Source organism: Lepisosteus platostomus, chromosome 27 (assembly GCF_059453375.1).
Source record: "Lepisosteus platostomus isolate fLepPlt1 chromosome 27, fLepPlt1.hap1, whole genome shotgun sequence".
NCBI classification, from domain to species: Eukaryota; Metazoa; Chordata; class Actinopteri; order Semionotiformes; family Lepisosteidae; genus Lepisosteus; species Lepisosteus platostomus.
The window spans coordinates 13,728,042-13,754,904 of record NC_142637.1 but is presented as its reverse complement, the minus strand read 5'-3'; the positions used below and the strand labels follow the sequence as shown (position 1 = coordinate 13,754,904).

Here is a 26,863-nt window from a genome sequence, read left to right as displayed (position 1 = left end):
AGGAGTGGATGCCGCACAGGTATACTTTGGTGGTGGATGCTCGTACCTTGAGTGAGTTTCTACGATAGCAAACGAAGGATGATACGGTGAGAATATCGAAAGAACGGAATTTTAAGTTCACGGAGAGGTGGAAGGATTGGAAGCCATTCCAGGCAGTGCAGTAAGAATTGAGAGTTCGAGGGGCGATCCCTAAGGGGATAGTTTGCTGGGCCAGCTGGAGATAGCGATGGAAAGGATGATTCAGAGGAACGCGAGTTCCTAATAGGGAGGTACTGTGCAGGGGTTCGGTCTTGCATCTGGTGCCGAGTTCCTGAATTGAAAGCGATAGAGAGAGCTATCTTATTAAGGTGACCTGGAATGTGAGCAGCTGGGCAGATAAATTGATGTGACAGAAATCCATTTAAAGCGGCAGAGGAATTTCGTGATGGATTGGGATGAAGACTTTCCTTTGTTGATTATATGAACTACTGCATGGATGGCCAAATGGATGAGGATGGTTTTTTTTTTTGTTTCCATTGAAGCAGGGGCGGAGGCTGCGTTAGGGACTGAGGAGGCTGCCGAGTCGTCTTGGATGCCAGGGGGTGGGGGAGGGTAAGGGCTGGCTGGCTGAGCTGGGGGTCGTTTACTAGCTGGCCTTCGGGCCATGGAGACAGCAGCAGGGGCCGAAAGAAAAGAAACCGGGGCCGAAGGCACCAAGCTGGCGGAGCGTGAGCCGTGTTGGACGCCGGAGGTAGAGACAGAGGAGAGTGCAGAAATTAGATTAAGCGAGGGGGAGGGGTGTGAGCCTGGGGCCTTAGACTCGGCAGTGAGGAGATTAGGGCAGGAGGCTCGGTGGAAGAGGCTAGGTGCAGTTGTTCAGCAGAGGAATGGATTGCTTGGGGGAACAGACAGAAACGGATATATCAGGACAAGACAAGACAGAAGATGTGACAGGCAGAGGCGCGAGCGGCCTTGCGGTCCTCACATTGGGATGAGAGGCGGCGGCGCGGATGATGTCATCAGAGGGCGCCGGGGGAAGCTGGGGAGTTGATGTTTCCTTGTGTAGACTGCGGTTAAGTACAGGGAAAAAAGAGTTTTTTTTTTTTTGGGAAGCGTTTCTTTTAAAATGGACGCCATGTTTTCGAAGTATCCTCTGGAGGCTTGCTACGGTCCGGTTGGAAGTCGCGAGAGATGATCCAGGAGAAGGGGGAGCCGATGTGCGTGAAGCGCGGCGGCAGGGACATCCTCGAGAGAAGCGGGGGTTATTTGGAGATTTTGCCGTGGAGGAGCGGGAAGGCTGGGTTTGTAATGAGAGAGGGACTACGACGGCGGAACGCAGTCTTCGGCGAGGAGTTGGATCTTGTGAGGACTGGCTGGGAGATGAGCAGCGCTGATGTGGCACGGCGGCTGAAGGAGGCGATGAGACGGAGGTGAGGGGAGCTGAGGGGGGTGGACTGGACGAGAAGAGTAGGAGAGTCTCCTGCGCTGCAGAAAAGGTCTTCATCGGAGCGGCGGATTTGTAGATCCGTGAGAAGGGAGCATGGATTCGAGCTAGGTGAAAACAAACCATGCAGAAAACGAACGAGGAAGAGGAGAGGGTGACGTTTGATATTTATGGAGACCGGTTGCTTACGTCAGGATTAGTGAGAATTGCAGCAGCTCTGTCGAATGAGCGCGGCTGCCTTCATTCCTCCCGAACTTTCATTAAAAACTCCATTTAATTATAGTGACTATAGCAATGAGGTGGCACTGTGGTTCACAGAGCTGGGGTCCTGGGTTCAATTCCTGGGGTGCATTCTGGATGGAATTGTATGTTCTCCCTTCATTTGTGTGGATTTCTTCCAGGTGCTCCAGTTTCTTCCCACAGTCCAAAGACATACAGTACTAGTAGGTTAAGGTGGAACTACAGTCCCAATTTTGCAGACACAAAAGTATTTAATTTCAGTCACAAAATAAAATCATTGACATTATAGAAAAACTTTACAAACTCAAAATTGAGCACAAAATCATGAATTTTGTGAAAGTACTGTAAGTTACGCCATGTTGTAACAAATTCGCATTCAAGTTCCACACAAATTGCGATGTGATGCAGCCCTTCCTGCTCACTAATCACTGTAATGACTAATGCAATGTGATGTAGGAGAGAAAGGGTATAGGTTATGCAGCAAACATTTCACTGCAAAAAACGTTCCATTCCAAGGTTCTTATGCAGAGTTAACAATGTAGTATTATTTATTGGCAAAAACGTAAAAAAGTTGAGAGTTATATTCAATTGGATTAAACGAGATGTATTCACAAGCCTGCTCCTTTACAATGTCATAGGGCCACATCAGATTACAGGAAGTTTTGCTGCCTCGCTCTGAATCGCAGAACATGGTAATTCTTTAACCTTGAAATGTAGTCTATTTTGTGATGTAAATTGGAGGTTTTACAAGTTATTGTGTGTTCCCCTTTAATTGGCTTCTGGGAAAACTGGCCTCAACACTGTATTGAATAAGGCACTTAGAAAACAGATTCATGCGTGGACCACAGCAATGTACCTTTACTGAGAGCCAGCAATCAACGGATGTGTCTGATCGTGAATGGTTTTCCCTGTTGTTTGTTGTATTACTCGGTGTTGCATTTTAAGCTGTGCATGAGGCAGGACCCGGAGGCTGCTGCTTCTGCTGGGATTGAGGAAGAGCTGAGCGCCATGTAAGGCAAAGACACTGCGTTCCACTTTATCAGGTGCCTGGAGTGTAAGAGCTGCAGATAATATTGAGTCACATTAATCCCAACATATTTCAAATATTATGAAAATTAAATAAATGAAATCAAATAACTTTCATTAAAAAAATCAATCATTCTTTACCATGCTTTTTCAGTTGTTTTTAAGGAAAATTGATGCCGAGAATGTGTGAATACTACTTTTTGATGGTTCCAAGGCCAATGTGACCTGTTCTATTGCCTGCTAATTGTACGTTCCAGGTTGAAAAATTATTTTTAGGAGGTCAAGGTGTATGAATGATAAGAGAAAAACTGAAATAACCACAGCTACGCAAACACCAGTCCACCAAAAAAAAAATCATTTTATTAAAACAAGGTAACATTTTTTTTATCATCATACGGATGAACTGTGCTAAATATATTTCTAAAAAGAAAAAGCAGGACGTGAGTCGTGAGCCAAGATCATGACTCTTTTACTCTTCTTCACATCAGTTTTCATCTGCGAGGAGGAGGAGGAGGGCGGCTCCTGCGTACTAGCACTGCGTACACAGTCTGGTCACAAACCATTCAAAAGGCAAGAAAATATCAATACAGTAATAACTTAGCTTTCTGGGGCTACCTTTCAGGTCATTGGGTAGAGAGTACAATTTAGTTATGGTTTTGTTTCCTGTGAGTGCTATTTGCTTGATATCTCATGTAGATTTTTACAACAGAATTCAGAAGTCACTAAAACCCATTTATTCTGTCTGGCAAATGTGCCTTTGCTTCTTCTTATGGATGTATGCCTCCAGTTCTGTTCCCTTGGCCCTGTGCTTGAAAGAGTCAAAAACCTTCCTCTTTGAATTCTGAAGCTTTTTGCAGATCTTGCTGTGTTTCTCCAGCCTCTCTACAGCAAACTTCCTGTGACACAGTTCACAGGGCACCAGCTGAGGGTTTCCACTCTGGCCATTCTCATATGGAAATTGCTCAGCGGTAGGGCAGATCAGACTTGTAGGGGACAAATATCTGTTTTCCACTGACAGAGTTTGTTCATCCAGACATGCGGTGTTATTTCTGAAGTGGGCCTGCGCGGCCTGTGCCGCTGACACGTCGCTTTCAGGGAGCCTTGCTTTCTTGAGATACTTTCTCCTTCCACAGGGGACGTCTTCTAGCCCACGGCTGCAAGGGCTCACTTGACGTCTCTCCTGATGGGAAAGCGCAGAGGGAAAGTGCGATTCTGCGCATCCGCCGTCTTCCATTGGAGAACCATAATCAAGGTTGCCTCCTCTGATAGGAAGGGCTTTCCTTGGAGTGAAGGCTTTTTGCTTCTCCATTCTGCAGGTCAGAAGAGGCACGGCCTTAGAGGGTTGGTTGGCCCACGGTCCTCTGGGGCAAAGCTCGCTTTGCCTCGCCTGGAGTGTCTTCCTTCGGGTCAGGAGTCCTCTATTTTCCCTTCCGGCCACCTCTCTGGAGTCTTCCATCTCTCTCTAAACCATCCTCAGCTCCTCCTGAGCTCTGAAGAGCTTCGCCTGCATCATGGCCTCCCTCTGGCGAATCTCGTCCTTCATCATGGCCTCCTTCCGGCGCATCTCATCCTGCAGGCTGGCCTCCCTCCGGCGATGCTCCTCCTTCAGCGGCCTCTGCCTCGGCCACTTTTCGTAGCTCCTCTTGCAACTGAAAGTGCTCCTTCCCATTGGCATGAGAAGGGCATTGCCCTGGAGGGGTCGCCACCATGGGGAGGACAGTCCTGTCCTTAGGTTTAGGTACTCTTGAGCGCCTCCTGCTCGGCCTCTCGCAGGGCCTCTCATGACCATCCTGAGGCGGGGTGGGGGCAAACAAGGAATCACTCTGTGCTTCCGGGCGGTCCACAGCCTGAACCTCACCAGGGCCGGAGACTTTCCTGTTACCCATAGGCTTCAGGGGGTAAGACCGATCATACCCCACAATGTTCTTCTCGGGGCCCTGTTGGGCTTGGAAGCAATAGCTGTTCCCCGTCTTCTTCTCCGCAGCGTATTTGACATATTGGAAACATTTTCTCATCTTCTGTAGAGCTGCCTCCTGCCGCCGATTGTACATGGCGATCATTTTTTTCTCCTTTTCCTGCATCAGTTTCTCTTGGAAGGTGTCCTTCAGAAGCTGTATCTTGGGAGGCGGGCAGTACGTGGAGATCAGATCCTGTCGCCTTAAGGGCGCGGGTCGATTCGAGTCTGTGTCCTTCGGGGAGGGGGACAGAGCACCAGGCTTAGGACTGGGCTCCATTGGCAAATGAGATATGAGCTTTGTTTCCCAGGTATCTGGAAAAGGCAAAAATGGCAAATAAATGATATCCTGCACAGTCTTGTATGGTCTAATAGAAAAGAATAAAAAAAACAATTCAGGAAATACACAACGTTTTAATATTAAACCTAATGGTGTTGAATGCTGCATGCTGACTCAGTAGGAGACAAATCCTAAACATAAACATTATAATAAACATTTGTTTCCCAAATAACATTCACAATGTTCAGAATGCTTAAAGTCATGAGCTTTTTTAAAAATGTTTAACTGAAACCTGGAAATGTACTATTTCATTTCAAAGCTTGTATTATATCTATGATATAAATGTTTTTTATATAAAATTAACCCATTATGCAACAGGGGTTTGAGCAAAAGTCACTGTGAATAAGGGAATTTATCAATATTAATTAGCCGTTTCACTACATTATAGATAGCTGAAGGATTATGATACAGTATATCGATTTCGCTACAAATTGACAAGAATATTTGATGACACTTACGAAACAAGTTTTAAACAGCGGAGAAATAGTTCACCACGACGATAGCAATGCAATGTTTGACTGCATCTCCCTATGTGATATATCTGTATTTGGGTATATACAGATCACGTAATTCAGGGAGCAATGTTACGTCAGGTCACCAACCATTATTTCGACGCTCATATGTCATAGAGCTCCTTAGGATGTTTGTATAATCTTTATCCAAATTTTCATATGGCCGCAGTTACGGCGTTTATTTTACACTTAATGTAACTGGGTGTCATTATATTTTTCTGTCTTTATGGTGGCAGACCACTTAACTAAATCTGAGTAGGCGGTTTCTACAAATGGGTCAGATAAAATATTAAATATACAGTAAAAGCTCACACCTATTCATACCCTTTATGTACTGTATATCTACAATTACGTATACTGTATAATACGATAACTACCATTACAAAATGTCTCCCTTTTGATTTGAAGTGGTTCTTTTAAATAAGTAAATTGCAATCACTTAGCCTACATCTGAGCTCCTATTTCATCGCGATGACGGACTGAGACTCCAGTCGGATTTGTGAGAAGGGGTGTGCCTGTTTTAAAACCGATTCATACGTCTTAAACACATGGACGTAGATAGCACAGTATGTGTTATATAATTTATCTTTTTAATTTATTTAAATTTAAGTATCACATACACATTTTCAAAGTAACTGTACCCTTTTTAATTATGATCCCCATCGCTCACAGCTCCGAAGGTGAGACGAGGGCTACTTCAGATGGGATTTCCAATATTTCTCTCTTAGCTTGTATACCGGTGGAAAGGAGAGGGCTCTTAAAACGTGTTGATAGTAAGATTGGGATGTATTTGCAGTCTAGATATAGTTTTTTTAATGTTCGGAGCCGCCACAGATTCATTTTCTTACGACTGCTTTTCTGGATGACAATGACAATGCAAACGATGGTGTTAAGGCGAGGCTGTGCCTTAAGGCTCCTCTGCTTACAATGTTCAGCGCGTAAATCGCAAACGAGCGCCTTCCCTTACGATGAAAATGCAGAAAATAAGACCACGAGATTTAAACCTACGGCTTACAAATTTACGCGTAAACACTAAAACCGTATCTTTAGCAAAACTGGCGAAACAATGTGTTTTATCATTGAAAAAGTACTGGAAAATAATTAAAGGTTATCACGATAAACAGAGGTTACTGATCTACTACTGTAAGCTGTGACCAAAAATGAGAGTCCCCCGATCCTCTCAGCCTTCATGCTTTGGTCTGGGCCTGGCCGTTTTTTTTAAGATAATGGGGTCAAGTTAAGAAATTATGCAAGTTTCTAATCAAATCCAAGGGTGCCTCGATCTCCTAAACATCTTTAGAAGGCCGACGGACCACACTGCACGGTCCGGGTCCGGGCCCTGACCCGGTTCTGGATAATGCCAGCTTAAAGTGAAAAATTCTACTGTACATATTATGTTTCTTATTATGGTATATATGTATAATATGGCGCGACCGCTTCACGAAGCTAGAAAGAAAGTTATCCGCCATTTTTATTTTACCTGCAATTGAATTTGCCATTAAAATCATTATTAATACCGCAGCTGCTAAATTACTTATCTAAAAGCGTTCAGATACAAAAGCACTTGAGCTGTAATGTTTGTATACTGTTGGCCCGATGACCTACTTCGTGTGTGGTCTGACGCAGTGGTGGCAGCTGTGTGATGCAGTGGTGGCTGGGCATGGTGAGGTGCGCTGGCAGCTGTGTGACGCAGTTGTGGTCTGGTACTGTGAGGTGCGCTGGCAGCTGTGTGACGCAGTTGTGGTCTGGTACGGTGAGGTGCGATGGCAGCTGTGTGACGCAGTGGTGGTCTAGCACTGTGAGGTGCGCTGGGATCTGTGTGGTGTGACGCAGTGGTGGCCGGGCACGGTGAGGTGCGCTGGCATCTGTGTGACGCAGTGGTGGCCTTGCATGGTCAGGTGCGCTGGCAGCTGTATGATGAAGAGGTGGTGGGTACGGTGAGGTGCACTTGCAGCTGTGTGGTGTGATGCAGTTGTGGCCGGGCAGGGTGAGTTTCGCTGGTAGCTGGGTGACGCATTGGTGGCCTGGAACGGTGAGGTGCGCTGCCAGCTGCGTGGTGTGACGCAGTGGTGGCCTGGCACGGTGAGGTGTGCTTGCAGCTGTGTGACGCAGTGGTGGCCTGGTACGGTGAGGTGCGCTGGCAGTTGTGTGATGCAGTGGTGGCCGGGCACAGTGAGGTGCACTCGCAGCTGTGTGGTGTGACGCAGTGGTGTTCATCAGGCACAAGTTCATCAGTGAAAAGACCACTGGCATTTTTCTTCCCCCTACATTCTCAGAGCAGAATCGAATTTAATATTAGCATAATTTATTACAGTGCTAAGTTTAATATTATTTATTACTAATAGTTTATGCTAACACCTAACTTTTTTAACGCGAGAAGTACTAATGTAAGTACCTACTGTACTGTACTTAAGTACTACCATAAGAAGTACTGCTGCATGCAACAAAAAAAAAGGAGTGGCGAAACAGCCCTACTCATACAGTATCAGTATCAAAAGACATTGTATCAGTATCAGTTCTTGCTTTGTGCTGGGTTTAGCAGTTTTCCAAACATAGTCTTTCAGCGAATGCCATACCATCTCTATTGGATTTAAATCTGGAGATTCGGCTGGAGTTTTCACCCAGTTCACTCGTTCTTCTGTAAGCCTCGCCCTTGCTGCTTTGTGTTTCGGATCGTTGTCTTGAAAGAGACGGTGCCTTGATCCAATGTGCTCCCTGATATATGGGGCGGCATGCTGTGTGACCACGACTTCCTCGAAGAATTCCCGATCCATAATTCCTTCGAAATAAAATTGTTTTTCAAGCAATGTAATGCAAGGTGCTTTCTAACGTTGGGCAATGTGTTTTTTCTCGAAATTTTGTTTCGAGAGACTAGATAAGTAATTCAAGTGTTTATGATATGTCGCTGTTGTGAATGTCTGTGGAGTGTAGGACTACAGTAAACAACACTTTTTACTAAAGTAAATGAAATTGTTCATTAAACAAGACACATTGTTTTAAATGTATGCAATACGACGACACTAAAAACAACACTGAAACTTTTCATTGAAATACTGGACGAGATTGTGCATATTCAATGGATTTCTCCTGGTGCTTTTTTTCATCAGTCTTTTCATATTCTTGTTCTCTACTCAGGTGTCTCCTGTTCCTTTGGTGATGTCTGCTGTACACACATGGCATCATACACTCTAGCAAAGTGTGATACCACCGTTTGTTCTTCTCCTAAAATAAAGATGAACATTGACAAAAGTCAGAAGCACTCTTTTCTTTGACAGACGAACAAAACAATGCAAGAATAACCATACTCTCTGTTCCTTACTCATTTCTACCTACCTGTTTGACAACTTTGTCTGCTTCAGTCAGGAAAGGGTCCTGGGGCTGACTCTGAGCAATCTGAGAAGAGCTCTCTGTAATCTTCTCCCCTACATTGGCTACATCGTGCTGTGTTTGAAATCCAGGGATCGCCTCCGGTAAGTTCCTCGGTCCTTTTTGGGACTTGAAAGGGTAGAATCATTTTGTGACTACATTTCATTGTCATGCACTGATATGTTCTGGTTTGTGTTCGATTACTGTAGGCGTTCAAGTATTTTCTTTTTGTTCTAGATTGGCAGTGTTTGAGATGGTAGGAACTTGTCATATTCTCAACTCATTTTCTCTATGAGACTCTGAATGCTCTGTAAGCATACTATTTTAGCAATTCTTAGAATTCTGAAAGCAGTATTACCTGTATCATTTTTTGTCTTGGTAGTAGTATTGCAGCTCCAACATCAGCACTTAAATAATGGTTTTTGATGTTACTTGTCCTTGGAGTTGGTATACTCCTGAGAAGTCAAGAGAAATCTTACGTAAGCATTAATTATGTTTCACTTTTGAAAGCAAAGTACGTGTCAAGTACTTTGAAGGCATTTGTTGATACTTGTAAGCACTTTCGTTGATTATTATTATCCTTCAATTAGTTATTACAAGTCCAACATTCTCTACATGATCTCACTCCATATTCAGAATGTGGGAATACAGTTGTTTTAAGGAAATGCCACTGAATAGATAGTAGCTGCACTCTACAAAGATGAATTTGCTAATTAATCAGTCAGGGACACAGCTTATACTTCAGTAGTCTTAGATCATGTAATGATGATTATTGTACTTTATAACTAGCAAAATCCCCATATCCTGTTCATTGCCCCTTTTTCAGTCATGTGGATTCACTTATGCCTGAAGTGGTTAATTCTCACCTTGACATCTCATAGAACAACTGAATCTCTACCAAGGGTGAATGTGTCCTTCCTCTTAATGTCTAAAAGAAAAGGTTAAAATTCATTGAAGCAAAATGCAACAACCCAAAATGTTGGGGAGGTCGTTTCCACAGTTATTTCATATGACAGTGCTTGGAGTGAAACTACATGACCATGGTGAAGAAGAAAAAACACTTTACCTTTTTCCTCCTGACTGATGTCCTTATGCGTGTTTTGCACAGTTGAGCGTTTTGTGTCTTGTCGTCTGTGTAGGCCCTCTTCCCTGGGATAGAACTAGATGATATTTAGACACGTTAATTTGACTTCTCCATTGCTCACATTGATGTGGATATGATTGTAATGCTCGGTTTTGTGGGCTTCCCAAGAAAACAATAAATCCCTTACTACTTGTTCGAAATGCAGTAGCACAGATCCTAACAAATACAAGAAAGAGAATATCATTCCTGTTTTGAAAAAACTTCACTGGTCACCTGTATTATCTAGGATAAATTTGAAAGTTCTTTTACTTGTTTTTAAAGCTTTAAGCGACCTAGCACGTCTGTACCTTACTGAATGTCTGTCTTCATATGTTCCTATACGTGACCTGAGATCTGCACATACTGGCCTACTGCAAATACCACATGTGAAATGCAGAAAGAGTGGAGAGGCTGCTTTTCGTTTTTATGCTTCTAAATTATGAAACTCACTTCAACTTTTTATTAGGCAGTCAAGCTCGGTACATTGTTTTAAAAAACATTTGAAAATGTTGCTTTTAGTTAAAGTGGTTCTTTGTTCTTTCTATTTATGTTTCTTTTTTCAGTTCTCTTTAATTGTTCTTATTTTATTACGACTTTCCTAATTTTTATTTATTTAATTGACATGTATGTTGCTTTACTGTATTGCTGTATTTTCCTTTACAACTGAAAGTATATCTCTCAATTTTAATATTTTATTTTTACGCTTGTTTTTTAAAGCACCAAAGCACTATTTGTATGAAAGGTGCTCTATAAATAAAGTTTATTATTATTATTTTTAATATTATTATTATACTTTGTTACATTTTTGGTTAGGACAAAGATTCTAGTAGAGGTGGCCTCTTTTACCCCGTTCCAAAAAATTGGAAAACTACCTTCAGAATACACTGACAATGACCATCTACTGTCTCCTCTAACTGTGTATTGTCATCATGCATATCTTGTGTATTATTTATTGTAGTTGGTTTTGTCATTCTGTAAAGAAGCCACCTTTCAAGGCACTATATAAAATAATGTTTGTTATTATTATTTACATTTTTCATCGTAAAATCTGGCGAAGAGTCTTAAGAGAATATCAAAGAACACGTTGCTCTTACCTTTCCATTCCAAGAAATGCCCTCAGCTCGGATTGCAGAGATTGACCTCTCTGTCTCAAATTCTGAGAAACATAGACTCGATTGAAAAATGACCATTTCCTAAGATTCACATAACATCACCAGTCAACATTTGCCACTTGACATCAATAGAAACCATAGAGTACATGACATTTCCAATCAGTTTTCTTTCAAGGTACAATACCAATCGCCTTGCCAGAAGAGTTATACTGCGTTAGATAAATATTACAAATGTCAGATGCACGCAGAGTTGTTTGGATTACTATGAAAAGATTGGCAAATATATTTATGTTCATTATATTTCTTGGAGTGACAGAGCTAAAGAGAAAAAAATACTTACCTTTATCTCTGCAGACAGGATCGCAAGGGATTCCCTTATACTGGGTTCCTATATAACAAATAATACATTATTCAAAAAACATGATATTTCTCTGTCCATTGGCAGCATGATTGTTTATCATTCCAGTTTTAGTTAGCTTTAATTTTGTAAACCCCAAGTAAACATAGTTTGTGCCTTTCTCTGAACTTTTTGGCATTTCAATTCAGTTGTTTGTAAGCATATTTTACAGTTGCTAGGTTGATGAAGTTCCTGAACTGTGCAGTATTTCTTTTGGGTTTGGTGCGAATCATATTCTAGCGGTTGGGGGAAAAAAGCACAGGTGCCATCCCACCATTAAACCCTGAAACTTACCTTAGCCGATTCTTCAACTAAACCAGACATGTTAACTAAGTGTTACAGTATGTTTCAAAGTGTGTATTTTAGCAAACACAACTGAAGTTCTGTTGTCTCCTTGGAGACACCTGGAACTGGTGTGATGCTGGTTCTATGACATCAATCGTTCTAAATGTAAATGCAGGTATTGGCACAACATAGTAAATTGATGTAAAGTTATGGATCCATTTATGATTTTCACTCAGTTTGAAAGAGTTCCTGTCGTGTGGTTAAACTTTGTGTTACGGAGGGTTAACTGGGGTTCTGGCTACTAGTTAGGCTTGGTCATTCAGTCATCTGGTTCATGAAATAGGAAGCAAAGAGATCTGTGTTTTAGTTTTACTGTTTGTTTTTGTTCCATAGAATAAGAAATGTTTCATTAATATTAGAAATAGAGTAGATGTTTCTCTAAACAGTGTGTGTCAGTTTGCACTGCAGGTGTGCCAGGTAGAGACCATTTAAGAACCAAAACATATGCTGTCATTTACTGCCGTGGCTAATTTCTGTTAACCTTGTCTCTCACTCACTTTGATGAGCAAAATGTTCATACATAAAGCATACATTTCTGATTGGTCAGAAGAAGCTTCTTAACATATAAGGTATAAAGAAAGTCAGAAAGTTAGGCACTTAGGTCAGCCTTAGGCAGTTAACCAAGACCATAATCCGATAAGAAGCTATTCCCTTTCATGTTGCTAAATCACATGTAGGATACATGAGTTACACCTCCACTTAAGAGACCTTAAAGAGACCTTGGCCAGCCAAGAGTGTAGAAAACCGTAAAACAGTACTTGAGGACCTAATTGTTAACTCTTAACAGGCAAAGGTTCCTTCAGTCCTATGAGAAATATTTTAGAATTGAACTAAAGTGTGTTTCCGATACAGGAGCATATGTCTGTCAGGGCCTGTTGGAGAGGCCCTGCATAAGAGAACCCCTGGCTGCAGTTCCACATCCCCCTGAAAGTAAATAGAGCCATAAGCACGGAGCTAAGGACACTGCTCCAGGACATGCTGGGTGTCGATCCTGACCAGCGACCAGAAGCCATCCAGCTGAAGAAGCAAGTCAGGCAAGCCATGGCACGAGAGAAAACATCTTTGTAGTGACTGATAGCAAGATGTCCGTGACCAAGGGCAATTGGGCATTTTTATGTCCCGAAAGGCCACTGCCTTTGTGCTGTAGATTTCTGATTTAGATGGGCATTTCTATGGACAACTTTGACTTTTCTGTGGGTCCAATGAAAATAAGTTTTTTAACTTATTCTTTGTTACAGTTTTCGAAAGTTTAAAGACATTCACTGAGTTGACGATAAAGGAAAAGTTTCATCTTTCACCTCTTCGATGGTAGGCTGGTCAGAGGTATATGTGTCTACATGTTTTCATTCTCCATGTTTGTAAGTATGGAGATTTTGTATTGTGTGCTTTTGCACTGTTCTGCTTTATTGAAAGAAATCAGATGCTCTTCCTGAAGTCTGAATTTTTGGTGGGGGATTTAAAAACTTTTTTACAATTTTAACTGTTTCAAAACATTTTAAGGTATAATACCATTCATCTTGCCAGAAAATATATACTCCAGTAGATTAAACGTAGAAATGTCAGATGCATGTAGAGTTTGTTTATACAGATGCAGCCATTCAGAGTTTGCGGTACAAACCCGTACCGCTGGTATCTACGCCCTACCGCGGTACGTGATTGGCTGGCCAAAATGACCGACGGGCACTCGTGGTGCGTTGGTCGGTCGTGGAAGGATCTAATCATATAATGTCTTTACTGTGAATTTTTTTATCCGCTTAGTATTGAGTATTTATATGGAATTGTACCACTGTAGGGACATTTTAGTAGCTGAGCATAAAAACAATAGGAGCATAACGCATGTGAAGGGCATAAACTATATTAATTTTGGAACATAAACATATTATGTAAACTGTATATGGCTGGTCTCGGTACATTAAAGAAAAAATACACAGCAGTCTTCCATTTCTCCCTAAACATTTTAAGCATCAAAATTTTCAAAAATGGTCCCCAAATATGCGATTGCTGTATAGAATGAATTTTAATTTTAAAAAATTATTTAACACGAAAATTAAGCTTTTTACGTTCCTCCGCCTGAGAATATAGTCCCTTGTTGCTGCGCAACGCAGAAACACAGCCACGAGTAACTAGCAAAGAGAGGACACTAGCTAGCCAATATGATAAAGGAATAAACTACTTTTTTTATTTCTTCAGCACATTTATTTGAACATTTCCATCAATTCTACAAGCACTGAAAAACTGTCCAATCCCTAGTTCGTGAGGAATTTTCTTTTACCATAACAGACATAAAAACTTCCTTGCTTTTAACAGAGCATTTCATAATTTCTAACAACGCAAATGATTTACACTGCGACACTTATCATTCAACGAGAGCTCAAAATATCACAAGTATCCTCAAGAATGCAACAGACAGCAGCAAAAGATACATGAGAATCCAAGGTTTTTTATCTACGCTAAGACGTAGTCTTAAAGATTTCTTTATCAAACAGTGAAGTCAAAATTCCGGTGTGTGCGTATATTAGAGAATATAGCACTCCTTCGAATGTGTTTCAGCCAATCAGATTTTAGGACCGGAATTATTGGTTTTGTAATAGGGAATATAGTATGGAATCACGTATCTAAAGACATGAATAATGATATTAATTAGGATCTGAATATCTAAAAATGTGTCACACAATGTGCCACAAAAGTTTCACACAACAAGGCAAGACTGTGAAAGGTCAATAGGCCTGACTAGTGTGCACAACACGGTGCAGTGTGCTGGCAGCTGTGTGTTGTGACGCAGTGGTGGCCTGGCACGGTATGGTGCGCTGGTAGCTGTGTGATGCAGCTGTGGCCGGGCACGGTGAGGTGCGCTGGCAGCTGTGTGATGCAGTGGTAGCAGGGCACAGTGAGGTGCACTGGTAGCTGTGTGGTGTGACGCAGTGGTGGGCTGGCACGGTGAGGTGCGCTGGCAGCTGTGAGGTGTGACGCCGTGGTGGCCTGGTACAGTGAAGTGCGCTGGCAGCTGTGTGATGCAGTGGTGGCCTGGCACAGTGAGGTGCACTGGCAGCTGTGTGGTGTGATGCAGTGGTGGCCTGGCACAGTGAGGTGCACTGGCAGCTGTGTGGTGTGACGTAGTGCTGGCCTGGCACAGTAAGGTGCGCTGGCAGCTGTGTGACGCAGTGGTGGCTTGGTACGGTGAGGTGCGCTTGCAGCTGTGTGGTTTGACGCAGTGGTGGGCTGGCATGGTGAGGTGCGCTGGCAGCTGTGTGGTGTGACGCAGTGGTGGCCTGGTACGGTGAGGTGCACTGGCAGATGCGTGACGCAGTGGTGGCCTGGCACAGTGAGGTGCGCTGGCAGTTGTGTAGTGTGACGCAGTGGTGGCCTGGCACGGTGAGGTGCGCTGGCAGCTGTGTGGTTTGACGCAGTGGTGGGCTGGCACGGTGAGGTGCGCTGGCAGTGGTTTAGTGTGACGCAGTGGTGGCCTGGTACGGTGAGGTGCGCTGGCAGCTTTGTGATGGAGTGGTGGCCTGACACGGTGAGGTGTGCTGGCAGCTGTGTGGTGTGAAACAGTGGTGGCCTGGCACGGTGAGGTGCGCTTGCACCTCTGTGACGCAGTGGTGGCCCGGCACAGTGAGGTGCACTGGTAGCTGTGTGGTGTGACGTAGTGCTGGCCTGGCACGTTGAGGTGCGCTGGCAGCTGTGTGACGCAGTGGTGGGCTGGCACGGTGAGGTACGCTGGCAGCTGTGTGACGCAGTGGTGGCCTGGCACAGTGTGGTGTGCTGGCAGATGTGTGGTATGACACACTGGTGGCCTTTCATGGTCAGGTGCGTTGGCAGTTGTGTAGTGTGACGCAGTGGTGGGCTGGCATGGTGAGGTACGCTGGCAGGTGTGTGACGCTGTGGTGCCTGGTACGGTGAGGTATGCTGGCAGCTGTGTGACGCAGTGGTGGCCTGGCACAGTGTGGTGTGCTGGCAGCTGTGTGGTATGACGCTGTGGTGGCTTTGCACGGTGAGGTGCTTTGGCAGTTGTGTAGTGTGACGCAGTGGTGGCCTGGCACGGTGAAGTGCACTGGCAGCTGTGTAGTATGTCGCAGTGGTGGGCTGGCATGGTGAGGTACGCTGGCAGCTGTGTGACGCAGTGGTGGCCTGGCACAGTGTGGTGTGCTGGCAGATGTGTGGTATGACACACTGGTGGCCTTTCATGGTCAGGTGCGTTGGCAGTTGTGTAGTGTGACGCAGTGGTGGCCTGGCACGGTGAAGTGCACTGGCAGCTGTGTAGTATGTCGCAGTGGTGGGCTGGCATGGTGAGGTGCGCTGGCAGGTGTGTGACGCTGTGGTGCCTGGTACGGTGAGGTATGCTGGCAGCTGTGTGACGCAGTGGTGGCCTGGCACAGTGTGGTGTGCTGGCAGCTGTGTGGTATGACGCTGTGGTGGCTTTGCACGGCGAGGTGCGTTGGCAGTTGTGTAGTGTGACGCAGTGGTGGGCTGGCATGGTGAGGTACGCTGGCAGCTGTGTGACGCTGTGGTGCCTGGCACGTTGAGGTGCGCTTGCAGCTGTGTGACGCAGTGGTGGGCTGGCACGGTGAGGTACGCTGGCAGCTGTGTGACGCAGTGGTGGCCTGGCACAGTGTGGTGTGCTGGCAGATGTGTGGTATGACACACTGGTGGCCTTTCATGGTCAGGTGCGTTGGCACTTGTGTAGTGTGACGCAGTGGTGGCCTGGCACGGTGAAGTGCACTGGCAGCTGTGTAGTATGTCGCAGTGGTGGGCTGGCATGGTGAGGTGCGCTGGCAGGTGTGTGACGCTGTGGTGCCTGGTACGGTGAGGTATGCGCAGCTGTGTGACGCAGTGGTGGCCTGGCACAGTGTGGTGTGCTGGCAGCTGTGTGGTATGACGCTGTGGTGGCTTTGCACGGTGAGGTGCGTTGGCAGTTGTGTAGTGTGACGCAGTGGTGGGCTGGCATGGTGAGCTGCGCTGGGAACTGTATGACACAATGGTGGCCGGGCACGGTGAGCTGCACTGCCAGCTGTGTGGTGTGACGCAGTGGTGGCCGGGCACGGTGAGGTGCGCTGGCAGTTGTGTAGTGTGATTCAGTGGTGGCCTGGCACAGTGAGGTGCACTGGCAGCTGTGTGCTGTGAAGCAGAGGTGGCCTGGCACGGTGAGGAGCGCTTGCAGCTCTGTGACGCAGTGGTGGCCTGGCACGGTGAGGTGCGCTGGCAGCTGTGTGATTCAGTGTTGGCTGGGCAGCTGTGTAGTGTGTCACAGTGGTGGGCTGGCATGGTGAGGTGCGCTGGGAACTGTATAACGCAGTGGTGGTCTGGTACGGTGATGTGTGCTGGCAGCTGTGGGACGCAGAGGTGGCCTGGCACGGTGAGGTGCTCTGGCGGCTGTGTAGTATGTCGCAGTGGTGGGCTGGCATGGTGAGGTGCGCTGGCAGGTGTGTGACGCTGTGGTGCCTGGTACGGTGAGGTATGCTGGCAGCTGTGTGACGCAGTGGTGGCCTGGCACAGTGTGGTGTGCTGGCAGCTGTGTGGTATGACGCTGTGGTGGCTTTGCACGGTGAGGTGCGTTGGCAGTTGTGTAGTGTGACGCAGTGGTGGGCTGGCATGGTGAGCTGCGCTGGGAACTGTATGACACAATGGTGGCCGGGCACGGTGAGCTGCACTGCCAGCTGTGTGGTGTGACGCAGTGGTGGCCGGGCACGGTGAGGTGCGCTGGCAGTTGTGTAGTGTGATTCAGTGGTGGCCTGGCACGGTGAGGTGCACTGGCAGCTGTGTGCTGTGAAGCAGAGGTGGCCTGGCACGGTGAGGAGCGCTTGCAGCTCTGTGACGCAGTGGTGGCCTGGCACGGTGAGGTCCGCTGGCAGCTGTGTGATTCAGTGTTGGCTGGGCAGCTGTGTAGTGTGTCACAGTGGTGGGCTGGCATGGTGAGGTGCGCTGGGAACTGTATAACGCAGTGGTGGTCTGGTACGGTGATGTGTGCTGGCAGCTGTGGGACGCAGAGGTGGCCTGGCACGGTGAGGTGCTCTGGCGGCTGTGTGGTGTGACGCAGTGGTGGTCTGGTACGGTGAGGTGCTCTGGCGGCTGTGTGGTGTGACGCAGTGGTGGTCTGGTACGGTGAGGTGCGATGGCAGGTGTGTGATGCAGTTGTGGCCTGGCACGGTGAGGTGCGCTGGCAGCTGTGTGATTCAGTGTTGGCTGGGCAGCTGTGTAGTGTGTCACAGTGGTGGGCTGGCATGGTGAGGTGCGCTGGGAACTGTATAACGCAGTGGTGGTCTGGTACGGTGATGTGTGCTGGCAGCTGTGGGACGCAGAGGTGGCCTGGCACGGTGAGGTGCTCTGGCGGCTGTGTGGTGTGACGCAGTGGTGGTCTGGTACGGTGAGGTGCGCTGGCAGCTGTGTGACGCAGTGGTGGCCTGGTACGGTGAGGTGCGCTGGAAGCTGTGTGATGCATTGGTTGCCTGGCACAGTGTGGTGTGCTGACAGCTGTGTGGTATGACGCAGTGGTGGCTTTGCATGGTGAGGTGCGCTGGCAGGTGTGTGACGCTGTGGTGCCTGGTACGGTGAGGTATGCTGGCAGCTGTGTGACGCAGTGGTGGCCTGGCACAGTGTGGTGTGCTGGCAACTGTGTGGTATGACGCTGTGGTGGCTTTGCACGGTGAGGTGCGTTGGCAGTTGTGTAGTGTGCGCTGGCAGCTTGGTGATGGAGTGGTTGCCTGACACAGTGAGGTGCACTGGCAGCTGTGTGGTGTGAAGCAGAGGTGGCCTGGCACGGTGAGGAGCGCTTGCAGCTCTGTGACGCAGTGGTGGCCTGGCACGGTGAGGTGCGCTGCCAGCTGTGTAGTGTGTCGCAGTGGTGGGCTGGCATGGTGAGGTGCACTGGGAACTGTATAACGCAGTGGTGGTCTGGTACGGTGATGTGTGCTGGCAGCTGTGGGACGCAGTGGTGGCCTGGCACGGTGAGGTGCTCTGGCGGCTGTGTGGTGTGACGCAGTGGTGGTCTGGTACGGTGAGGTGCGATGGCGGGTGTGTGATGCAGTTGTGGCCGGGTACGGTGAGGTGCACTGGCAGCTGTGTGATATGTTATGCAGTGGTGGCCTGGCACTGTGAGGTGCGCTGGCAGCTGTGTGGTGTGACGTAGTGTTGGCAAGGTAAGGTGCGCTGGCACTTGTGAGACGCAGTGGTGGCCTGGTATGGTGAGATGCACTGGCAGATGTGTGATATGTGATGCAGTGGTGGCCTGGCACTGTGAGTTGCATTGGCAATTGTGTGGTGTGACGTAGTGGTGGCCTGGAACGGTGGGTGCGTTGGCAGTTGTGTAGTGTGACGCATTGGTGGCCTGGGACGGTAAGGTGCGCTGGCAGTTGTGTAGTGTAACTCAGTTGTGGCCTGACACAGTGAGGTGCGCTTGCAGCTGTGTGATGCATTGGTGGCTGGGCACAGTGAGGTGCACTGGCAATTGTGTGTGTGACGCAGTGGTGGCCTTTCATGGTGAGGTGCATTGGCAGTTGTGTAGTGTGACGCAGTGGAGGGCTGGCATCGTGAGGTGCGCTGGCAGCTGTGTGCTGTGACGCAGTGGTGGCCGGGTACAGTGAGGTGCACTGGCAGCTGTGTGGTGTGATGCAGTGGTGGCCTGGCTCTGTGAGGTGCACTGGCAGATGTGTGATGCAGTGGTGGCCTAGCTTGGTGAAGTGCACTGGCAGATGTGTGATATGTGACGCAGTGGTGGCCTGGCACTGTGAGGTGCGTTGGCAGCTGTGTGATGCATTGGTGGCTGGGCACAGTGAGGTGCTACTGGCAATTGTGTGTGTGACGCAGTGGTGGCCTGGTACGGTGAGGTGCGCTTGCAGCTGTGTGGTTTGACGCAGTGGTGGGCTGGCATGGTGAGGTGCGCTGGCAGCTGTGTGGTGTGACGCAGTGGTGGCCTGGTACGGTGAGATGCGCTGGCAGCTGTGTGATGCAGTGGTGGCCGGGTACAGTGAGGTGCACTGGCAGCTGTGTGGTGTGATGCAGTGGTGGCCTGGCACGGTGAGGTGCACTGGCAGCTCTGTGATATGTCATGCAGTGGTGGCATGGCACTGTGAGTTGCATTGGCAATTGTGTGGTGTGAGGCAGTGGTTGCCTGGCACGTTGAGGTGCGCTGGCAGCTGTGTGACGCAGTGGTGGCCTGGTACGGTGAGGTGCGCTGGAAGCTGTGTGATGCATTGGTTGCCTGGCACAGTGTGGTGTGCTGACAGCTGTGTGGTATGACGCAGTGGTGGCTTTGCTTGGTGAGGTGCGCTGGCAGGTGTGTGACGCTGTGGTGCCTGGTACGGTGAGGTATGCTGGCAGCTGTGTGACGCAGTGGTGGCCTGGCACAGTGTGGTGTGCTGGCAACTGTGTGGTATGACGCTGTGGTGGCTTTGCACGGTGAGGTGCGTTGGCAGTTGTGTAGTGTGACGCAGTGGTGGGCTGGCATGGTGAGCTGCGCTGGGAACTGTATGACACAATGGTGGCCGGGCACGGTGAGCTGCACTGCCAGCTGTGTGGTGTGACGAAGTGGTGGCCTGGCACTGTGAGTTGCACTGGCAATTGTGTGGTGTGAGGCAGTGGTGTCCTGGCACGTTGAGGTGCGCTTGCAGCTGTGTGATGCATTGGTGGCTGGGCACAGTGAGGTGCACTGGCAATTGTGTGTGTGACGTAGTGGTGGCCTGGCACGGTGAGGTGCGTTGGCAGTTGTGTAGTGTGACGCATTGGTGGCCTGGTACGGTGAGGTGCGCTGGCAGTTGTGTAGTGTAACTCAGTGGTGGCCTGGTACGGTGAGGTGCACTGGCAGTTGTGTAGTGCGACACAGTGGTGGCCTGACACAGTGAGGTGCGCTTGCAGCTGTGTGATGAATTGGTGGCTGGGCACAGTGAGGTGCACTGGCAATTGTGTGTGTGACGCAGTGGTGGCCTTTCATGGTGAGGTGCATTGGCAGTTGTGTAGTGTGACGCAGTGGTGGGCTGGCATGGTGAGGTGCGCTGGCAGTTGTGAAGTGTAACGCAGTGGTGGCCTGGCACGGTGAGGTGTGCTGGCAGTTGTGTAGTGCGACGCAGTGGTGGCCTGACAGAGTGAGGTGCGCTTGCAGCTGTGTGATGCATTGGTGGCTGGGCACAGTGAGGTGCACTGGCAATTGTGTGTGTGACGCAGTGGTGGCCTTTCATGGTGAGGTGCATTGGCCGTTGTGTAGTGTGACGCAGTGGTGGCCTGATACGGTGAGGTGCGCTTGCAGCTCTGTGGTTTGACGCAGTGTGGGCTGGCATGGTGAGGTGCGCTGGCAGCTGTGTGGTGTGACCCAGTGGTGGCCTGGTATGGTGAGGTGCACTCGTAGATGTGTGATATGTGATGCAGTGGTGGCCTGGCACTGCGTGGTGCACTGCCAGTTGTGTGATGGATTGGTGGCTTGGCACAGTGAGGTGCACTATCAATTGTGTGGTGTGACGCAGTGGTGGCCTGGCACGGTGAGATGCGCTGGCAGCTGTGTGATTCAGTGGTAGAACGATCACAGTGAGGTGCACTGGCAACTGTGTGGTGTGAGATAGTGCTGGCCTGGCACGTTGAGGTACGCTGGCAGCTGTGTGACTCAGTGGTGGGCTGGCACGGTGAGGTCTGCTGGCAGCTGTGTGGTGTGACGCAGCTGTGGCCGGGCACGGTGAGGAGCGCTGGCAGCTGTGTTACGCAGTGGTTGTCTGGCACGGTGAGGTGCGATGGCAGCTGTGTGATGCAGTGGTGGCCTAGCACGGTGAGGTGCGCTGGGAACTGTGTGGTGTGACGCAGTGGTGGCCGGGCACGGCGAGGTGCGCTGGGAGTTGTGTGACGCAGTGGTGGCCTGGCACGGTGAGGTGTGCTGGTATCTGTGTGATGCAGTGGTGGCCTGGCACAGTGAGGTGCGCTGGCAGGTGTGTGGTATGACGTAGTGGTGGCCTGGCACAGTGAGATGCGCTGGGAGTTGTGTGACGCAGTGGTGGCCTGGCACAGTGAGGTGAGCTGGCAGCTGTGGTATGACATAGTGGTGGCCTGGCATGCTGAGGTGCACTGGCAGCTGTGTGATGCAGTGTTGGTCTAGCACAGTGAGGTGCGCTGGTGTGACTCTGTGGTGGCCTAGCACGGTGAGGTGCACTGGCAGCTGTGTGGAGTGACGCAGTGGTGGCCTGGTACGGTGAGGTGTGCTGGAAGCTGTGTGGTGTGACGCAGTGTTGTCCTTGCACGGTGAGGTGCGCTGGCAGCTGTGTGATGTAGTGGTGGCCTGGTACGGTGAGTTGTGCTGGTATCTATGTGATGCAGTGGTGGCCTGGCATGGTGAGGTGCGCTGGGAGTTATGTGACGCAGTGGTGGCCTGTCACAGTGAGGTTGGATGGCAGGTGTGTGGTATATCGCAGTGGTGGCCTGGCACTGTGAGGTGCGCTGACAGCTGTGTGATGGAGTGTAGGCCTGGCACAGTGAGGTGCGCTGGCAGCTGTGTGACGCAGTGGTTGCCTAGCACGGTGAGGTGCGCTGGTAGCTGTGTGGTGTGACTCTGTGGTGGCCTAGCATGGTGAGGTGCGCCGGCAGCTGTGTGAAGTGACGCAGTGGTGGCCTGGTACGGTGAGGTGTGCTGGAAGCTGTGTGGTGTGACGCAGTGTTGTCTTTGCACGGTAAGGTGCGCTGGCAGCTGTATGATGCAGTGGTGGTCTGGCAAGGTGAAGTACGCTGGCAGCTGTGTGGTTTGATGCAGTGGTGGTCTGGCACGGTGAGGTGCGCTGGCAGCTGTTTGACGCAGTGGTGGCCTGGTATGGTGAGGTGCGCTGGCAGGTGTGTGACGCTGCTGTGGCCGGGCACAGTGAGGTGCGCTTTCAGCTGTGTGACGCAGTGGTGGCTTGGCGCAGTGAGGTGCACTGGCAGCTGTGTGACGCAGTGGTGGCCCAGCACGGTGAGGTGCGCTGGCAGCTGTGTGACGCAGTTGTGGCCGGGCACGGTGAGGTGTGCTGGCAGCTGTGTGAATCAGTGGTGGCCTGGCACAGTGAGGTGAGCTGGCAGGTGTGTGGTATGACGCAGTGGTGGCCTGGCACGTTGAGGTGCGCTGGGAGTTGTGTGACGCAGTGGTGGCCTGACACGGTTAGGTGCGCTGGCAGCTGTATGATGCAGTGGTGGCCTGGCACGGTGAAGTTCGCTTGCAGCTGTGTGGTTTGATGCAGTGGTGGCCTGACACGGTGAGGTGCGCTGGGAGCTGTGTGACGCAGTGGTGGCCCAGCACGGTGAGGTGCGCTGGCAGCTGTGTGGTGTGACGCAGTGGTGGCCCGGCACGGTGAGGTGCGCTGGCAGCTGTGTGGTGTGACGCAGCTGTGGCCGGGCACGGTGAGGAGCGCTGGCAGCTGTGTGACGCAGTGGTTGTCTGGCACGGTGAGGTGCGATGGCAGCTGTGTGACGCAGTGGTGGCCTAGCACGGTGAGGTGCGCTGGGAACTGTGTGGTGTGACGCAGTGGTGGCCGGGCACGGTGAGGTGCGCTGGGAGTTGTGTGACGCAGTGGTGGCCTGGCACGGTGAGGTGTGCTGGCATCTGTGTGACGCACTGGTGGCCTGGCACAGTGAGGTGCGCTGGCAGGTGTGTGGTATGACGTAGTGGAGGCCTGGCACAGTGAGATGCGCTGGGAGTTGTGTGACGCAGTGGTGGCCCGGCACAGTGAGGTGAGCTGGCAGCTGTGGTCTGACGCAGTGATGGCCTGGCACGGTGAGGTGCGCTGGTAGCTGTGTGGTGTGACGCAGTGGTGTTCATCAGGCACAAGTTCATCAGTGAAAAGACCACTGGCATTTTTCCTTCCCCCTACATTCTCAGAACAGAATCGAATTTAATATTAGCATAATTTATTACAGTGCTAAGTTTAATATTATTTATTACTAATAGTTTATGCTAAAACCTAACTTTCTTAACGCGAGAAGTACTAATGTAAGTACCTACTGTACTGTACTTAAGTACTACCATAAGAAGTACTGCTGTATGCAACAAAAAAGGAGGAGTGGTGAAACAGCCCTACACATACAGTGTCAGTATGAACAGAGATTGTATCAGTATCAGTTCTTACTTTGTGCTGGGTTTAGCAGTTTTCCAAACATTGTCTTTCAGCGAATGCCATACCATCTCTATTGGATTTAAATCTGGAGATTCGGCTGGAGTTTTCATCCAGTTCACTCGTTCTTCTATAAGCCTCACCCTTGCTGCTTTGTGTTTCGGATCGTTGTCTTGAAAGAGTCGGTGCATTGATCCAATGTGCTCCCTGATATATGGGGCGGCATGCTGTGTGACCACGACTTCCTCGAAGAATTCACGATCTATAATCCCTTCGAAATAAAATTATTTTTCAAGCAATATAATGCAAGATGCTTTCTAACATTGGGCAATGTGTTTTTTCTCGAAATTTTGTTTCGAGAGACTAGATAAGTTATTCAAGTGTTTATGATATGTCACTGTTGTGAATGTCTGTGGAGTGTATCTTATTAGCCTGTCCTGACTGGTGGAGCTCATCCAGCTGTGTCTGGATATCTTGGTTAAATATTCAGCTAGTGTGTACTGTGTTTAGGGTTCTGTAGCATTCCACAGGGCTGGGCAGCTTGTTCTCCCCTCCCACCCCTCTCTGTGTACAGTAGAGCCTCCTGTCATGGCTGGTAGAGCTCATCCAGCTGTGTCTGGCTAATATTAAAGCCAGTACTTTAATATTGTTTTATGTATGTTTATCAATAGTGGGTAGTGGCCTAATTCAGTCCTGCACCCGTTGTTAGGTGTTTTTTAGGTGTTGTTAGGGCTTCTACCAAATATTAACAAGTGCTCTTCCTGAAACTTACCTTAGCTGATTCTTAGGCTAAACCAGCCAGACTTCTCAAATTCTCAAATATTATCAAATCTTGTTGGTGCAGAGGTGGTGGAGCCCTATACCAACAGACTCACAGCTGAAATTGCTGTGAAAAGGGCTTCTACCAAATATTAACATGTGGGTGAAAATGTATACAATTGTAATATTTCCTTTTTTCCCATTGAAAGTATAACATATGTGGTGTGAGAAAGAGGTCCTCATTTAATTGCATGAAACTCTGGCACTGGCGCAACAAACTGAACAAAGTTCAAGGGGGTATACGCTTTCTGTAGACACTTTATTTCCTCTTTTTCCATAGTCTAAGAAATGATTTGGGAAACCTGTGGGACACTGGAGGTCATTATCCATGAGCCTCTTTCTGCACCTTTTAAGCCATTGAAACCTAGTTGCCTTGTTACAAGGTCTAATATTACAGTAGATGTGGTTTCCGTCTCCTAATTTCTGAGAATGATCAAATTGGGGAATAAGGTGTAGGGAATACCACTCTTGCACTTCTAAGAAAAGACTATCTCAAATGAAACTCGCTATAGAAAGACATCTTGTTGAAAAAATCTTTTTTTTTGTAATTTCTAAAGAAAAAACATTCATCAAGTCCTTCACAAATGTTTTGTTTGTGACTTTCTCTGTTGTTCCCTTTCACACTCAACTGAACTATGTGTTATGTCTTGTAAACGTAATCAAACATTTCACTTAGGTGTGTGGGTTAACACAAACCCATATTGTATGAAACATTCAGTTTTTCATTCCCGTTTTTTCTAACAATTGCATCCATGCTAGGACTACAGTAAACAACACGTTTTACTAAAGTAAATGAAATTGTTCATTAAACAAGACACATTGTTTTAAATGTATGCAATACGACGACACTAAAAACAACACTGAAACTTTTCATTGAAATACTGTACGAGATTGTGCATATTCAATGGATTTCTCCTGGTGCTTTCTTTCATCAGTCTTTTCATATTCTTGTTCTCTACTCAGGTGTCTCCTGTTCCTTTGGTGATGTCTACTGTACACACATGGTATCATACACTTGAGCAAAGTGTGATACCACCGTTTGTTCTTCTCCTAAATTAAAGATGAACATTGACAAAAGTCAGAAGCACTCTTTTCTTTGACAGACGAACAAAACAATGCAAGAATAACCATACTCTCTGTTCCTTACTCATTTCTACCTACCTGTTTGACCACTTTGTCTGCTTCAGTCAGGACAGGGTGCTGGGGCTGACTCTGAGCAATCTGAGAAGAGCTCGCTGTGATCTTCTCCCCTACAGTGGCTACTGTACTCTGTTTGAAATCCAGGTTTCGCCTCCGGTAAGTTCCTCGGTCCTTTTTGGGACTTGAAAGGGTAGAATCATTTTGTGACTACATTTCATTGTCATGCACTGATATGTTCTGGTTTGTGTTCGATTACTGCAGGCGTTCAAGTGCTTTCTTTTTGTTCTAGATTGGCAGTGTTTGAGATGGTAGGAACTTGTCGTTTTCTCAACTTATTTTCTCTATGAGACTCTGAATGCTCTGTAAATATACTATTTTAGCAATTCTTAGAAATCTGAAAGCAGTGTTACCTGTATCATTTTTTGTCTTGGTAATAGTATTGCAGCTCCAACATCAGCACTTAAATAATGGTTTGTGATGTTACTTGTCCTTGGAGTATACTCCTGAGAAGTCAAGAGAAATCTTACGTAAGCATTAATTATGTTTCACTTTTGAAAGCAAAGTACGTGTCAAGTACTTTGAAGGCATTTGTTGATACTTGTAAGCACTTTCGTTGATTATTATTATCCTTCAATTAGTTATTACAAGTCCAACATTCTCTACATTATCTCACTCCATATTCAGAATGTGGGAATACAGTTGTTTTAAGGAAATGCCACTGAATAGATAGTAGCTGCACTCTACAAAGATGAATTTGCTAATTAATCAGTCAGGGACACAGCTTATACTTCAGTAGTCTTAGATCATTTAATGATGATTATTGTAGTTTATAACTAGAAAAATCCCCATATCCTGTTCATTGCCCCTTTTTCAGTCATGTGAATTGAATTATGCCTGAAGTGGTTAATTCTCACCTTGACATCTCATAGAACAACTGAATCTCTACCAAGGGTGAATGTGTCCTTCCTCTTAATGTCTAAGTCATCTTGTCTTGTCGTCTGTGAAGGCAACAGCCCTCT

The 26,863-nt window shown here is 47.9% G+C and overlaps 1 protein-coding gene across 1 annotated transcript in view; it reads right to left on the bottom strand.

The window, feature by feature from the left end:
* Positions 1–3,345: 3,345 nt before the first annotated feature.
* The window catches only part of LOC148639351 (uncharacterized), a 116,550-nt gene continuing 93,032 nt past the window's right edge, over positions 3,346–26,863 (bottom strand). The window contains exon 3 of the mRNA XM_088622245.1: positions 3,346–4,127. Within this exon, the coding sequence (XP_088478371.1) occupies positions 3,423–4,127 (705 nt within the window). The 3' untranslated portion in view covers positions 3,346–3,422. The remainder of the gene's footprint in view (positions 4,128–26,863) is intronic.